Here is a 16,713-nt window from a genome sequence, read left to right on the forward strand (position 1 = left end):
ACTAAAGAACTAAACCAATCAAACTCTTCTCAAAATGTTTCACTGATAATAATGTAACTGGCTGGTTTGTTGCTGCAACCAGAAGCAGATCTAAATAAGAATAATAATATGATGAACTGATGGTACAAAATGAAGTTACAACAGTAAGTAAACACAGAACTCTATTTAGCAATGCAGGTTTGGTTATTAATCTTGCTGGGTTAACGTTTTGGCTAGAAGGCAGTTAAACTTTTGTATTTTGAGTTTGATCTTGTTTTGTCATGGAACGAATTTGAAAGTTCTGTAGGTGGTATCTATCAAAAAAAATTCCAGGCTGAAGCACATGATTAGCATAGGAGAAATGTTCTACGTTGATATGCATTTGTGATCACATTATAGATTTTTCTTAAATCAAGACACTTTAATACCCACACATTCCCTATCCAGCCACTGGGAAGCAGGTCCTGTGGGGTCAGGTAGACCACTCTGGGCTATTTCATAGCAAAACAGTTAATCCGCATTACAACGAACTGTCACGCTTTAGGAAAAAGCAGTTCTACCATGCTGTATTCTGAATTACAGACAGGCCTCAAATGGTCTCCACAGATGCCAACTCACCCATAGCCTGATTCATATATCCCATCTGTCCGAACGTCTATGGCATTTCTTCAGATCTTTGGATACATTAAAAAAAGCATTTTTGCTGCCTCTCTTCCCCCTCTCACCCTCCTCCTCCAACATCACTTCCTTTAGGATGTAATGCCCCCAAATGGCTTTGGGGCAGCTTTTACAAAGGAGTCCCATTTTGGATCCTGTTCTGACTCACAACAGAAAGAATAGTCCTCTCCCCTCCTCACGCAGTAGTGTGCACTCTTAATTTTGTAATGCAAAAGCCCTGAAACAAATCCATCCCTAACGTAACCCCACTGAAGTCAATGAAATGACTCCAAGAATCGGTTTGTCTCTTGGTTTTAATACCAGAAAAGTGCCTCATCAAGCATAAAAGTAGAAACCTAGTATACGCTTCGGTGTGTTAGACAGCCTTGTCTTCACAGCACTGTATTTGCTTTTGAATAGGCTTATTATCCGTATCTGTGTTACTTCTAAATCTGGATATTGCATTTGTTACCCAAAGAAAGAAAATTAGTTTTACTACTTGAGATAGGGACTGCTGAGACAGCTGAGTTTCAGCATATATTAATAGTACGACTGTCCTCATTTAAAGAGATATTCAAACCTTTAATAAAATTTTCATTTTTAAAGATTTCCTCCACTAAAGTACACGTAACTACCATGTACCATTGCCATCTAGTGGAAAGGTAAGTAAGAACACAGGTTTCCTTCACTTTAATAGCTATCTGTGATGATCATTGATGATTATTTTAGCTAATTTGGAAAACCTCTAGAAGGCATACTGTAAAGTCCATACATCTCTCAATGCCTGCCCTGCTCTCAGGGAAATCAATAGCTTCTATTTAATTTATCTTTTGGTATTGTAAAAAGAAGTGTTTGATTGCTGTTGGCAATCTTACTGATAAAGAGTTTTTCTTCTGAAACAGAGGAAACTTAGCTTCTTTCCTTATCTTTGATTAAATATAACATTCACTAACTTAATTAAAATACATCACGTTAGTGGATTCGCATGGTCAATATGGATGTATTTCAGAGACAACTGCTGTGAAAGGGGAGGTGGTGGTACAGCAGAAATAGAAATAATGCTATAGTAATGCAGCGTCTCCTTGGCTTGTCTAAAAGAACGAAATTAAGACAGCTTTTTGCAATTAAAAGCATACGCAAGATTTGGGCAGGCTGGCAGATTAAGCATTTAATTGAGGAGCTTCTACACAAAAACTCTGGTCAGGCTAAAAGACTTATTTCTTGTAGCCATTTGTTTAATGAGTTTACATCTGCTGTAACATTCAAAGAAGTCAGTAGAGCTCAAGTGTTTGACAGCTGCTGTTAAAAAAAAATGAGGAGGATGCACTTTGCTCATCTTCCTTACAGACTTTAGATAAGGATGAGAAATGTTACAGAGATCCACTGGAAAGCCTCAAAGGCAAAATACATGATATCTAGTTTTACTAGATTCTTGATCATTTACAGTTCACCCTAAAACTCCCACACATTTGTTTCTTAATGTCCCTCATGCTCCGTTAAATCTCACTGCAGCAATGTTCCCATAGGAATGTGGCCACTTGCCAGACTCTCTCATGAACATTTCATTAATCTTCTTGGCTCTCATACAAACTACAAAACATTATTTGTTAGCAATTTAACTGTTTTGCTCCCAAATGTGCCAGAAATGTGATCTTTGCTATGCTTTCATTCAAGAAAACATGAGGATAATTATATAGTAAACGAAATGAGTTTTTTTTCCATTTAGCAAGATACAGTGCCATGAAAGGTAAACTGATTATATCTTGTTTCTGGAATTAATTCTTATGCTATCCTAAACACCCAAATCATTCTCAAATGTTAAGATCTAACTTATACTTAACAAAATACATCTTTACATACAGTTTTATTTCAGTACGTTACATGATGATCTCTGACTTCTTTAATAATTCAGACCATACCATACAATCTACCTACTTCAGAGGATAACTTAACAGAAAATACTGACTATTTCTGTTTTCTGGAAGTCTGGCCTGACCCACGTCCAATGATGTTGGGAAAAGACTATCACTGGCTTTGCAATAAATGTGAAGAGGCTGTTAGCATGCAAAGCTTTGAAAGCACACGACTTGCTAGAGAGGAGGAAAACAATTTAGAGAAAAGGAACTTCACCCTCTGCAGAGCAGGGCGGACTTAATTCTAGATATACAGATACACAACTACACAACTTAATTCTAGATATACAGATACAGAACTTTTATTTCATAAAACGGGAGTGGTATCAGTGGATAAAGCTGTCCTCAGGTGCATATAACACTAATGGTATAGAAGTAGATTCTATCAATCACTCAATTTCATCTGGGCTTAAAAACCCAACAGTATCACATAGACAGACGTGCAGATGCAACTCAACTTCATGTGAGAAGTGTAACAACCTCTTCATTTTTTAACTTCGCAGTATTGCAAATAATAACCTTCATATGTGTCAACTCCATGGGGTTTTTTTGTAACTGATCTATAAGAAGTTCAGTTAATTCCTCAAATCCCATTTTCACTTTGCAACAATGTGACTGTTTTCAGCAATTTGCTTCCATGGCACTGTATGCAAAGTGGTATGCATCTGCAACTGAGGGGTGAAATTAAGAGTAGAGAGTGAATAAAGACTGCAGCCATTTAAAAGGACAGGATCAGAGAATTAAAGGGAGGGGAATGAACAACAGCACATTTAGAGGTCTTTCTGTTTTCTCTTCTGACTTCTGTAAGTGCACACAAGAAACCAAAACATTTGGGATGTATCCAAACTCAGGCACTTTTGAGGTTTTCCCAGCACTTTTCTGGCTTAATATTGCTCTGCAATGTAATGGGCAGAGACACGCAGCCACACTCTCCATATTGTGCAGACACTAAATTGCAGTCTGTGTGAACAGACACATATTTGACCAGCCGTGAATGAAGCAATGGCCACAGGCTGTTTGCTGGGTCAGAATTTGGATTTTTTTTCTTAGAATAATCCTTAGGGGAGAAGAAAAAGGTCTTGCAAATTATGTTGCAGAATGTGCTGGATTGTGGCAAAAACTGATTGATACATGCTCTTTCAATCCTACCTTTTAAAATTATAGCAGGGGGATGAGTGGGGAAGTGTTATGAGTGTGTCCATAGAACATGAGAGGTTGATGATAGAAGTAAGAAGCTCTACCAGTTGTTGCATGCAGCAAGATAAAGAAACCATCCAAAGCTTTTCATGTTGCTTGGAGAAAAGGAACACGAATGACACAGTGCTTAAGACCAGTTGAAAAAAAAAATAGGTTTTTGGTGAGACAAAAGCATGATCAGCTGCATGATTTTGATTGTTTGGATGTTGGGTTGATCAACTACCTTAACCAGGGAGAAGGGACACCTAGAAGATGAGGTAGGTCATAAGGTATGATCAGATGAAGGGGTTTTTAGGAGCTGGGCATTTTTGAAGGGTTAAAGTAGGTAGGAAAAATTTGGTAGAAAGGCTCATACAAGGTTTCAGGAGAGTCAGTCAAGGAGGAAATAACCAATGGAGGGGGCAAGGCACCCAGGTAAGTAGCTGTTTTTCTTAGATGGTGATGCAAGAGCTGATGCAGCTCTTTTAGCACTGGACCGAGAGTACTCATCTGCAGTGTTGCAAGGGTTAAAACCAATCCAGAGACAAGCACATATGTAATTTGCCATTTGGAATGAGCATTCCCAATTTAGCTTTCAACCAGTGGCAAAGCCTAGTCATAGCGGTGAGATGCCAGATATTAATTTAGGCAAAGCTATGCTGCTATATACTCTTGGAAGCTGTATGATTAGAAGAAGTCAATAGAGTATAACTGACCTAATTTCTTATTTTTATTTCATAACTAAAAGCAACTCAAGGGAACCCTGAGCACAGAGACTTGCTCAACCCACACCATAATTGGACTGGCTGATTGAACTAGCTGGTTGGCTAAAATTGTATTCTGATTAAACTGTAAGACCTTTTTTCCAAATGGCAAAGCTCTCCTCCATGTAATTCCTGAGAGTCCCATCCGAGAATTACAGTGTAAAGAGAAAGAGAGTGCACAGTGTCAGACAGCCTCTGTTGTTCCCCCCAACAAGTTATAAATAAATACAGGATACTTACAGTGCTCTGTACTAGAGAAAGCCAAGATCAAGGCCAAGTGTCACAGTCCTCCCTGAAAATAATTGCGGCATGCAATATAATCCTACATACTCTAGCAATATGTAGTCTAAATAGAAACAAACAGGATAGCACTGGATTGTGGGTGGTGGAATTGTACCAGACTCTGGGAATTTTATGTTAATTAAGAAATGCTGATTAATAGAGAACTGTAAGTTTTAATAAGCCAGTAATAAAAGAGAAATTGCATTTGAAGAACAGGCGTGTCTTGATTCCCTGGAACAAATATTCTGGTTTTTAATCGGGGGAATTCACCTAATGGAAAATTTTGCTTGACTTAAGACTGCAGAAGTTTTCTGTTGGTGTTACTCAGTGCGGTTTAACTCCCTATCCCAGAGGGCTGCCTGGGTAACTGAACCATTGGGAAAGAGGTCTTAGAAGCAGCAGAAGTTACAGTCTTGATAACAAAATTACTGGGTGAGGTTGTGTCATACTAGAGGAGAGAATAGAGGATCACAAGACTTCTGGGGTTAAAGTGTTAAGGTACGTGCAAAAGACCCAGCAACGCAAGATAGTTCCGCTTATTTCCTGAAAGTGCTCAGAGGGCGTTACAGGTCTGCTAGGTGAAGGCGCTGGGACTGTGCTACCGCAGCAAGATCCATCCTCTTTCTCACATCAGGGTACAAACGCTTCTTCCCCCTTCCAGTAGTACAACTACTTGTAACTTCCTTAACCACAAAGTCAAGGACAGCCCCAGATCTTTTCTGTTACAGAGCACACAGGGTAAGAGGGACCTCCTGAGCTTTGATGCAGGTTTCCTTGTACATATATCCCAAAAGGAGGCAGAGCTGACTCAGAGAAACTTGCCCATTAGTATCCTATCTTCACATCTTCTGCACCCTGGTGGATCATACAATACTTTGTAGATTATATAAAGGAGCTCTGTTCAATGGAGGGACATTATTGTAAGCATAAAACAGGAATCCAGACAGTTTTGGTAATCCAACCTCAAACAATGTGGGCGTAGAAAATCTACCATGGCTAATGAAAAATGAAAAGCAAGGTCTAGTTATCTGCAATGGAATTTCAGAAATTAACACTCAAAACTTTCAACTGAGGAATACGTAAGTTCCTGAAAAGCAGTGTAACTGTTCAAAATGTCAGTAGATAAATTGGTGCCCTAAATCTGCTTCCTACCAACTTGGTAACTTTCCACAGTGATTGGGAAGTGCGTATCATAGCAATTCATTGCCAGACTATCTTTCTTGCATGGGAGGACGATGTCCCTCCAAGACAGAAAAATCTCTGAATCTGGACATGGAGCTCTGGCTAAATGAAGCTGAGTCTGCTACGTGCCTCTAATTTCTTTGCTTTGATGGAAGTCCTAATGTCACCACTTAGGCAATGAGAAGGCAAGTTAGGGCTTTATCAGGACTAACTGGCGGCAGGCAGAGTTGAAAGCAGATCTTGATTAAGTGCTCTAAGCAACTGGAATTAAATTGTGGGACTGCAGAGTCTGGGAAGTAGTGGTCCACATGCAAGTTTTCATTTCAGAGACCCTCAAACTGAGCCCCTTTTAAATCCTGACCTTTTTCCTCCAGCTCTCCTCTTCATGCTACAAGTAAACTCATGGAACCTGCCAAAGTAGAAAACTAACTTATTAGTCACAGGACAGTTGGTGGCACACAGAGCATACTCCTGATTAATCTATCAGTCTAGGTTATTTTACAGCCAGCTGGCCCACCCTCATTGTGTTATATGAGCATGTTGCAAACTATAAAGTGTTCACACAAAGATACATTTCTCTCTCTTCCCCTCACCCTCTGCTTTTATTCTGTGCTTGTTTCTTTAGAGATAGTGGTGTTGTGGGAAGGCTCCACCAAGTATCTGTATGCCTGCTTCTCATTTGCATTAAGGGTCCCCAAGGTGTCATGAAGAAAGTTCAGTGTTAAGTAAGATTCAGGCCTTGATTTCTCTGAGGGTCAGAGAGGGGTGGGTTTTTTTTTTTCTTTTTTTTGTTTTAATTCTTTTAAAATTGTGTAAATACAATTAGTATTGCTTCCGTTTTGACAGGCTACACTCAGTAGTGGCTCAGATTACCCTCTCTGCTATTTATATTTGAGGACTTTATTTGATTTTGGTATTGCTTTATTAAGAGAAGGCACAGTGACCCAATTAGAAATATTGATAAGGATCTTGACCAATTCAATCTTTACATTTTCTCTTAAAAAAGAAAGAAAGAAAAAAAAGTTCCCTGATAGCAAAATTATGAAAATCACAAAGGGAAGTGCCACCTAAGACTGCACTTCTATTGAAAATGTAACGACCACAAACTTGTTTTCCACCCATCTGAAACAAGACTGGGACTAATTTCCCAATGTGTTAGAATTGTGCATTTCTTTTTTTGTTCTCTTATAGTTTGCAAGGCAAACAAACAAACAAGATTAATTACAATACTTTAACAGTCTGTCAAATAAGGCAGTTCTGTTGCGTACTTTTTAAGCTAGTGCATTCATGGGAATCTTTTGTAGCATTTTCTCATAAAAATACACATGTAAGTTCAACACAAACCATAAAAATGTATTGTAGACTTTAGCTAATCTACTATCTTTCATTTGTAAGGAGGATTTGGGTGGAGGCCAAGTTAATTAAAACCAGAATAGAAATGTGTTCTATTCCTATGAGTCATATACCTCTGACTCACAATAGAGTGTGTGCAGCTAATGGGTTAATTTGTCCTGGTAACACAGAAAAAATGAAGCTAGAGGTTATGACACTGTTTGAACCGAGTGCTGGTTTCAGACAGTAGATGTGCAAGGTTTTTATGCAATTAATAATACAGATCGGCTCTAATGATGTCCTTTCTGTCTATTCAAGTGCCGTTACAAACAGTTCAGAAAGATCTGGAGGTACAGAAGGTTTAGAAACCCAGAACTGACACCTTCAATACTCTATTATTGTAACAATATGCACATGAAAGTGTTTAAGCTACTGTCACATAGAGGAAAATCTAAATCACATGCATGTAACTTGTAATGCTGGCAATTTCCCCCTAGCCAATGGCCCTGCAGCACTTCAGTGGGAAAAATTCCTCCCCAAGCAACCTAACAAACCCACCCACTTACTTGCCTCAGTGGCCCGATGCTGAGCACCTACATCTTTACCGCAGGAAGTGTGGTAATCTTTTAAGCTGACAGCCTTTGTAACTCCTCTGGTCCCTTTTCCCCTGGGGACTGGCATTCCACACAAGCCTCATTGGTAACTTTCTGTCTCCTTGTTTTACACTACAACTTAAAGGCACAGATAGGGTACAGAAAGGGGAACCTGGTTCCTAATCCATACCTATCATGATTTTCTGTGTAAAGTTAGAGAAGTTCACTTACAGCTTTCCACCTCCCACATTCCTGCAAGACTGGGAGCCTTTCAAGACAAGGACTGTTCATAGTATGCATTCATGGAACTGCTAGTGCAACAAACCCTCCAGGCATGGATATAAACCAAACAGCAATAATAAGCACACCTGAGTTGTATCTGCCTAAAACTTAGTGCCAAGGTTGAAAACAGACAGCAGCATTCTGCTACTCTGCAGTTGATTTAGATATCTGATCTCCAAGGGCCTTACAAGAGAAGACATAAATTATCCTGGTTTTTCAACCCTCACGCAGGTGAAACTCTTAATGAATACAAGAGTGGACAAGAAGCATATATCTTTTATGAGCTAATTTACAAAGCGGCTATAAGGCATCCTTTCAAGGAAAGCAGGCCTTAAAAGTAATGGTTTTGTGGGTGTAATTACATAGGATTGTGCTAGGATGTGAAGACAATACAATGCAGGCCTCAGTGTAAATGTGACTGAGGCTTCCCACGGTGATACGAGTATTCATCCATTTCTAGGTAAAACAGACTCAAAGAAACCACAAGGACTTTTCTCACGTATTTAAATTCAGTATTTTGCTGCATTGAGGCTACAGTCCTCAGGACCTTGCAAGTTTCAGACTGCACACAGGCATATATGTACTCCCCCCCCTTACCTAAGTATTGCCACCCAAAAAAAAAAAAAAAAAAAAAGGGGGGAAAATTGCATTTAAAAAAAAGAAAAAAGCAAGTTCTGGTCACAGCGATTTCCCCCCACCCCCCTGCATGTAATTTAATAGCCCTCATCTGTTCATCTAATATAGCAGTTATAAATTTGGCATGTGATCCAATGGACTAATCATTCAGAGACATGACTACAGTCAGCACCGTTCAGTCCTCCCAGCATCAAAAGCCCTAAGCGGTGGATGGTGCTGATTAGTCACAGCTGAAGAGTTTAGAGTCTCAACATGCTAGTTTAGTACTAATTTTCACCTAACTGGAACAGTGCAAACATCCAGGAGAGGGAGAAATAGTTAAAGCATGTTTTCAGGCTTATTCCAAATAAAATTAAACTGAGTCAAGTAGGAAACAGTCTGTGCAGTCTGCCACAACATGGAGATCGCAGAAGGGAAGCAGAAGATGCTCTTCCTGTTTTCCCTCCCCAGCCCATGTGAGGGGCACGGCCCCAGGCAGATCTGCTCTTCACACAGAATATAGGCACCAAGGTTGCAATCCTGGAAAATCTGTTCGAGCACCACCTCCCCCTGAAGCCATCTAAATTTCACCCTTGATTTTCATTTGAAAAATCCCTAGCATTTTATGCTTGCACATGTTCGAAGCTGACCCAGTCTCAATGGGACTGATTAGTTCTAATCTGGCTGGGATCCAAAAATGAGATGTAGCAGTACTTGTGCTCAGAGAAGGCCCAAGAAACCTCAACGGGCTTTACAGACAAAATGCAGTTGTGTCTGCCATTTTCCTAAAACACAGCTTGTAGATGATGTGGTGCTCACCTTCCCACGTGAGCTCACGTAATGCCTACAGAACAGGTAGGAAGCAGGGGATATAACTATTATTTGCTTTGCCTGAGGAAATGCAAACCTAACTCGGGCTGCAGGCTGTGCGGGGTAGGAATACCTTCTCTTGGGGCTGTTTTGACAGCAGAGTCCTGGAAGAGAGGAGTGAGTGACCAAAGCTCAGCAGGAACTTTGCGTTGAAACAGAGGTGATGTTAGTCCTGGTTCCTCTTCAAAATGTGTTTTGGTATTTTAGCACTCTTTGATTCACTAAAATACAGAAGCAGGCCTTACAGGAGGCCCAGAAGACAGGTTTGTCTCCCAAATCCTTTTCTACCTTTTCGACAACCTAACCACCAGTTATGCTCCCTCTTCTGCTCTCTTTCTCTCTCTGTCAGTTAACGTGGAATTACTTTATACACAGAGTTGCAACTTCAGCTTACGAATTGACAGTGCCCCTCCAACAACATGCTAAAAAAAGCGTATCACCTTAAATTCATACTGCAGGTTACAACACTCTTCTAAGGAGGCGAAGTAACTCCTGCGGGTGCAGAAGGGCATTAAAACCAGATCTTTTACTTTCTGGGTGAGTAGCGATGAAGAAATTGAGGTAGCCAGACCGTGACCTTTTTGTTGTACTGCAATGTTTGAAGAAGAGCAAGTCTACTTCCTCTTCAGGACAAAATCCATAAAATTCAGGATAAAAGCCGTAAGTGCATACGGTGGGGCTTAAGACCATGGATCCTAAGCAGACAGAGACACTACTTTCCAGCCCTGAGTAATAGGTCTGGGATTGAAGAATGGCATTAAAACTCACCCTGTCCTTAGTGTTCCCTGTTGATTAGGCAGCTCTGCTCGGTGGTTTCAGTTTTACAAGCAGACCTAAAGATCAAACACCTGCTTCTGGATTCATTCCAGTAATTCAGTGGCTAAAAGTGTTGATCTGTAGCACTTTAGATGCCTATATTTTTGACTGGTTCCAAGTTTTGCATTGAAGCTCCTGCATTAAAGGGTCACAACAAAAACAAGTTTATAAAAAAATAGATCTCAGAATCTTCCTACATGCAGTTATTTTCTGAAACGGACAGTTTAATGTCGATCATTTTAACATTTCACTAACATTTGGTTAAATTTCAAATTAAAAAAATTACTCTGAAAAAAATTGCTTTATACCCAGCTGCAATATCACCACTAAAGTGTTCAGCACAGCAATATTAGAGCAAAGGCATACTTTGCTATTTTGAATCAAATATGGCATTTTCCTGACCTGCTGCTGTTAATCATTTCAAGCATGTGTTTACATGGCTGTTTTTGCCAACCCACTTTCAGCTGTCACCAGCCCCCACAAAAAATAATAATAAACACCGAGTACACCCACAAAGAGGTAACTGAGGATGGGTTAGATGCATAGAAAGCTCTGGAAGCTCCGAGAACATAAACCGTACAGCCATCCTAATTTTTTGTCATACATCTCAGACTTTGACCCAATAACAACATAGAGTGTTTATTTTCAGGTGCAAATTTTATTGTGGATCATAACAAAGGTTTCAGAAAAAATCAGCAATAGAGTGTCTCTTACTTACAGAGTACATAAAATATATTCTGTGAAAGCTACTAACTCTGCAGTTGAAGGCAATGCAGCTTGATTTAAACTAATCATTATTTTCAGATACACGTTAAGAAGCAAATTTTGCAAATATTCTTTTTTCTCAATTAGTTTGATGTTGAAATTGAGAACCAAATATTTCAATGACACTAACATTGTTGCAGAGTGCGTAGTATAAACTGTTAGCCAGAAAAGAAAATCTCATTATTGCAAAAAGAAATAGTCACACAGAAAATATTGTCAAAACACATAAAATTAGCCCTAGTAAATGTTAAATGACTCAAAACCTCTTTGGAAAATCTGTGGATGCTGAGGTATGCATAATTTTGGAATTTTGGTGCTGCTACCTCCATTTTTCATGCGATACATCAAAACAAAGTATCTTACTTTAAACTAGTTATAACTTTCTACAAAGGATTTCTTCAGCCCTTCATTTTACTTCAACTGTAAAGAGAAAACCCACACAAATGCTTATAGTAAAACAACAAAAGTCTATTAGGGAACAGTGTAGAAAATCTTGCAAGAGGTCTTCAAGACACTGTTCTCTCTTTGGGTGCTTGGCACATACACAGGCCATTCATGAAGGCTGTTTTGACAGGAAGACAAGAATAACAAGAACTAGACCTAAAGGTAGTATCTAGTATATTAAATATCATATATATCTTTCTCTAATGAAATAAACCCCATTACTTTTAAAAGCCATTCTGCTTTACAACACTGTGGCTTGCAGTAAGGTGTCTGCTAAATTGAAACATGAATTTAAAAACATACTTTACGAAAATTGGTAAGAACAAAGGTCAACCAAGTAGCATTTACCTCGATCAATATAGTCTGCCTGAACGTAAAACATTCCCAAGTACTGTAACCCTCTGTAAAACAGAAAGGACCAAATGCTCTATTGATTTAATGCCACTGGTTTAGATGGAGATATGCCAATCAGCAACTTGGTCCGCAGTCAATCAAAGTAGATTAGGACCTTATCCAACACTCGCTGGTCCACTTGAATTCCTGAACTATGTAGCTGCAAGGGCTGCTGCCCCCTATAACAGGAAGATACCTACTGACTAAGAAATGCAAAGAACCAGATATGCCACAGTCAGCTAATTTAATAAGAAACTTGGTGTGTCTGTACTCCATCGGAAATACAGAGCAATCCAATTCTGGACTTTACGCGTGTGTCTCGTAAAATTATGCAAAGATTCCTTCAATACCTTTTTTCTAGGGCCTGTTCTTTATGGCAACTAAATGCCAGTCAGCTGGGAAAGCAAGCTGAAAGGAGCTGACCTCAAGATATTAGGATTTTAGATAATTATTTTGACAACATCTTTTTGACATACTATTAAGAATCTGTAGCTCCTTTTTGACAAAAATAACAAGTTTTGTGTGGTTGACAGAGCATGCCAGGATCCATCAATAGGGAAAGGATGCCTACCTCCAACCACAGAACAAATCTGGATACCATACTGCTGGATGCAATGGATGGATTAGAAGTCAGAGAAACACATAAAACTGTTCTTTCGGCAGTTTCACAATGCCCCAGCAGCAGCAATGTTTACTGTCTGTTTGTTACTCAAGGCAGGCTAATAATCTGCCAGTTTTCGGTGGATTCAGCTACCTGTGGGCCTTCATGTGACAGAGCACAACAGACAAGCACATTGGTCTGGTGGATGAGATCCAAATACCACCATGATTCATACTACCACCATTGGATTCATACTACCTGGCTTTAGAAACATAGCCAAAGCACTGAGATAGCAGCCTCGAGATCAGAAGCTCCCTCTGGGACCAGTAGAGAAACTGGCCTCTCCAGGTGACTGTTCATATCTTACATGGGCTAAATACATTGATTTGGATCTATTTAATCACTTAAAGTAATTATAAATAAAACCAGGATTGACCTAAAACTTAAACAACTTCTATCTTAATATAAACAGTGAGGAAAATTCTGCATTCAGCTGTACATCAATATACGCCGCTGTGTATCAAGAATAAAAGCATCATAGGTGTCAGCAGAATTTGGCCCAGCTAACTTAACATTTCACTTCCCTGAAGGAAGGTGCTGGCCTACGCTGATTGCTGAAGAACAAACTGTCTACAGTAGTATTCTATATTTCTATAATATTCTGTATCAAAGCAATAAATATTAGATATAATCTGTATATTAGATTTCATATTTATCTGATAGCTATTTAAATCTACACTGTCAAAAATATAAGCAGTGACCCACTCCTACATGGCAGCATATACTATTTGTGTGAATGTGTTAAAACTATCACATGGGTCTATATTTACATAGGACACTCTTGTTTATATAGCAGATTTTAATTTACATAAATTCTTACCATAGGATAGATAATTGTGTAAAGGTTGGATATTGTTTAAATGTTTCTATGGTTCTGCATAATTGCATTTCAGCATGAGGATTTCAACATTCTGTCTCAGTTTTATGTTTTTTAAGGATGGAAAATGGAGTCTGACAGAATTCAAAATCTCCAATAATGTCATACCAATATAGCACAGGAATACTTATTTTCAAGTCTAGGCAAAACCCGGTTTCACCGTTCCTAACCTTTTTCCTTTACATATATAAATCTCCTCGTTAAAGAAAGTGCACTCCTGAAAACAAGGGCAATCAAAATGTTTTGGCATTGCTGAGATGTAAAAGAGCATTTCAGCTGAGCATGATCTGCAGAAAAACCATCATACATTTATTAATTAACAATTACTACAGTCTAGGTGTGCAAAGGAAAAACTTGTATGTGAAACATTAAAATAAGCTGAAATTGCTGCTGGTATATAAATGAGAAGTTCTGTCTCAGTTTGCCCAAAAAATGCTTTGTTAATTCCTATCATTTAGCTTCTCAGATATTAAAGATATAATGAAAACATGTTCATTTTCACCGAGGTCAAAATGTCCAGTTATTTACCTGTGTAAAAGGCAAATAATTGTTAGTTTCTGCACCTCTAATTTCAGAAACTTAGTTAAAAATACAGAGGTAAAAAAATATTTTAATAAAGATATTTAGAATGCTTATAACAATCAGGTAACAATTTCTGAGTTCAGAGAACATCCAGGTATTGTCCTTTGAATTAAATATTGACTTTTCTTTGCAAAAGTTGATATTTACTTCTCAGAAGAATAATTTCTGTGGCCTCCCAGCAGAAGTCAGTATCATATTGTTATTAAACATCAGTTAGTGTTCGTCAAAGACAGAACGTAATTGCTTGTCTTCCCTTTATGCTAATGTTGCACTGGAAAACTCTACATTAAAAAAAAAAAAGCCCTGGAAAATTGAAAAATATGTAATGCTTTATATACTAAGTAACATATAGCTGTTATTGACCGTTCTTGCCAGCACTGCATTTCTTCAGATGAACAGACTCAAGAGCTGACAGATTGCTTTCCCTTTCACCTATACCACTGCTGCCATAATTGGATGACTATTAACAAGTCTCCTTCCTGCACCAAGCAGTCCAAAGATTTCTAAACAGTCGTCCAGTAATTTCTGCCTAAGGATTTTTTTTCCTTGCTGTGTAACCCAGGATCCCAAGAATCTGTGGTTGCATTGGAACACTTTTTTTGGAAAGGTATCTAATACTAGCATCAAGACTTCCAGCAAATGATTAATTTACTCTTCAGCTTATGCCAGTGCAGTTTTTGATGATTAACACTCGTGTCAGGCAGTCTCTATCAGCTTCTTTATGGAAACATAATTGGTGCTTGATATCAAGTTTAAGGGAAGAATCAACTCCCATTTCTCTTTTCTGTCTTTGTTAAAGCTAAAACCAAACAGATAACAGCTTATACTTGGTTATGATTAGAAAAAAGTACTCTTTATAGCTATGTAAAATGACCAACGAACCTTACACTGTAACGGAGTCTTTATAGGTGGGAGTAGTTTTGACCTAAAAGCAGTGCTTTTGTATCTGAAAGGCTACAGGAATGTTTCTGGAAAATAAATCTTATTTTTTGTGTTGGACATTATGCAGCAAAATACATTCATCATAAAATCAACCAAAGGGACAGATTCTAAATCCTATTTAGCAATAAATCTATACTTGCAACCTAGTAATCCTGTGTTTAAACTACTAAAAGAAAAACAAGCTGTTCTTTTACTTTCTAATACTATGTAATACAAATATTATAGGGAAACTGTATTTTACAGGTGTGTTTTCCTGAAATGTGTACTTTGAAAAAAAGATCTCTACCTTGAACAAAACCAAGTGACAAGCTGCAAAGTGTGCGTATGCGGAATGCTCAGTAACATATTTAAAGCAGAGTATCACATTATAGTAAGTCTGAAGGAATGAGTAGCCACTTCAGTTTGTACCCATAAAATTCAAGCCTAACAGCACTGGAAATATAAATTAATCGGGTTAAGTGCTTGAGAAAGTCTCTTCTTTTTAGCTGTGATGTGAACAAGAGTATTTAACTGTTTCTTCCCATGCACATTTCTCATAATTAGAATGCAATCATTTTATCATGGATAGAAAATCCCCAGATTAGAAAAGATATATGTAAAAAATATTAAAATACTCAGTGCTGAGTCTTCCTATGATTGGCTTCAAAGGCTGATTTGAATTAAAGTTACTAAATCTTTTTTTCATTCTTGCTTCACCTACTACAAAACAGTGTGAAGACTTATTATTGAGACATTAATTCTCCCAGAATATACCCAAATACCTTCCTCCAAACCTTTTTCTTCATAATTTATATTAGTCTTAAATCTACTATGAAAATAGTAGTGCAAGAATAATCAATTAAAAATTCTTCAGAGAAATAGTTTAGTTCCTTTTAGGATAAAGATGCAGAGGAATACTGATGAAAAATATCTTAGTTATGATGCTTTCTTTGTTAACACTCCTTTGCATTCCAAATCAATTCTTCACTCCACGTTCCTGTATTTAGTAAACAAATTGTACAGTACTCTCAGTGTAGACTTCAAGTCACAATTTACAATATCTAGAAAAAGAGACAAGGGAAAAAACCATTAGTAACTTCATTAGCTCAAAACATTTTCAGAAGTGCCTATTCCCTACTCCCGTTCCTTGTTCAGATCCATATCCACGAACATTCAAATCACAAAGATAGTAAGAAAGAGTAGAAATATAAATAAAGCACAGTTTTTAAAGTGGCAACTCAAAAATCGTTATTTCAACCACTTTTAGTTAGGGATACAAATGGCTAATGGTGCTGATGAAGAAATGCAACCAAGGTTTAGATGCCCATGAGACAAACTGTGCCTAGGATTATGTATATTTATATGACTGGATCTTCAGTCAGTTGTGGTCGAAAAGTAATGATTTTGAAAAAATCATCAGACAGGAACCAATGGAACTCTTCTCTTATGCAAGAATTGCAGGACTTGGCCCATTCTGGGCTGCAACATCCTTTATTAGGCCTAATTTCTGCAAGATAGCTAGAGGCAAGTTTAAATTTTCTAAAGGATCTAAAGAAGCTAGGTATACAAGTGCCCCTAGAAGACACTCCTGAAAACGCTTTGGGTTAGC

The 16,713-nt window shown here is 38.2% G+C and overlaps 1 protein-coding gene across 2 annotated transcripts in view; it reads right to left on the reverse strand.

The window, feature by feature from the left end:
- Nucleotides 1–11,099: 11,099 nt before the first annotated feature.
- Nucleotides 11,100–16,713, reverse strand: part of PARVA (parvin alpha) — a 69,641-nt gene continuing 64,027 nt past the window's right edge. Inside the window, exon 13 of one of the 2 annotated variants that reach the window (XM_076343959.1) lies at nt 11,100–16,165. In XM_076343959.1, coding sequence (XP_076200074.1) covers nt 16,089–16,165 — 77 coding nt within the window. In that variant the 3' untranslated portion in view covers nt 11,100–16,088. The remainder of the gene's footprint in view (nt 16,166–16,713) is intronic. The other variant, XR_012995848.1, reaches the window with a different exon arrangement.

Source organism: Aptenodytes patagonicus, chromosome 7 (assembly GCF_965638725.1).
Source record: "Aptenodytes patagonicus chromosome 7, bAptPat1.pri.cur, whole genome shotgun sequence".
Taxonomy (NCBI): domain Eukaryota; kingdom Metazoa; phylum Chordata; class Aves; order Sphenisciformes; family Spheniscidae; genus Aptenodytes; species Aptenodytes patagonicus.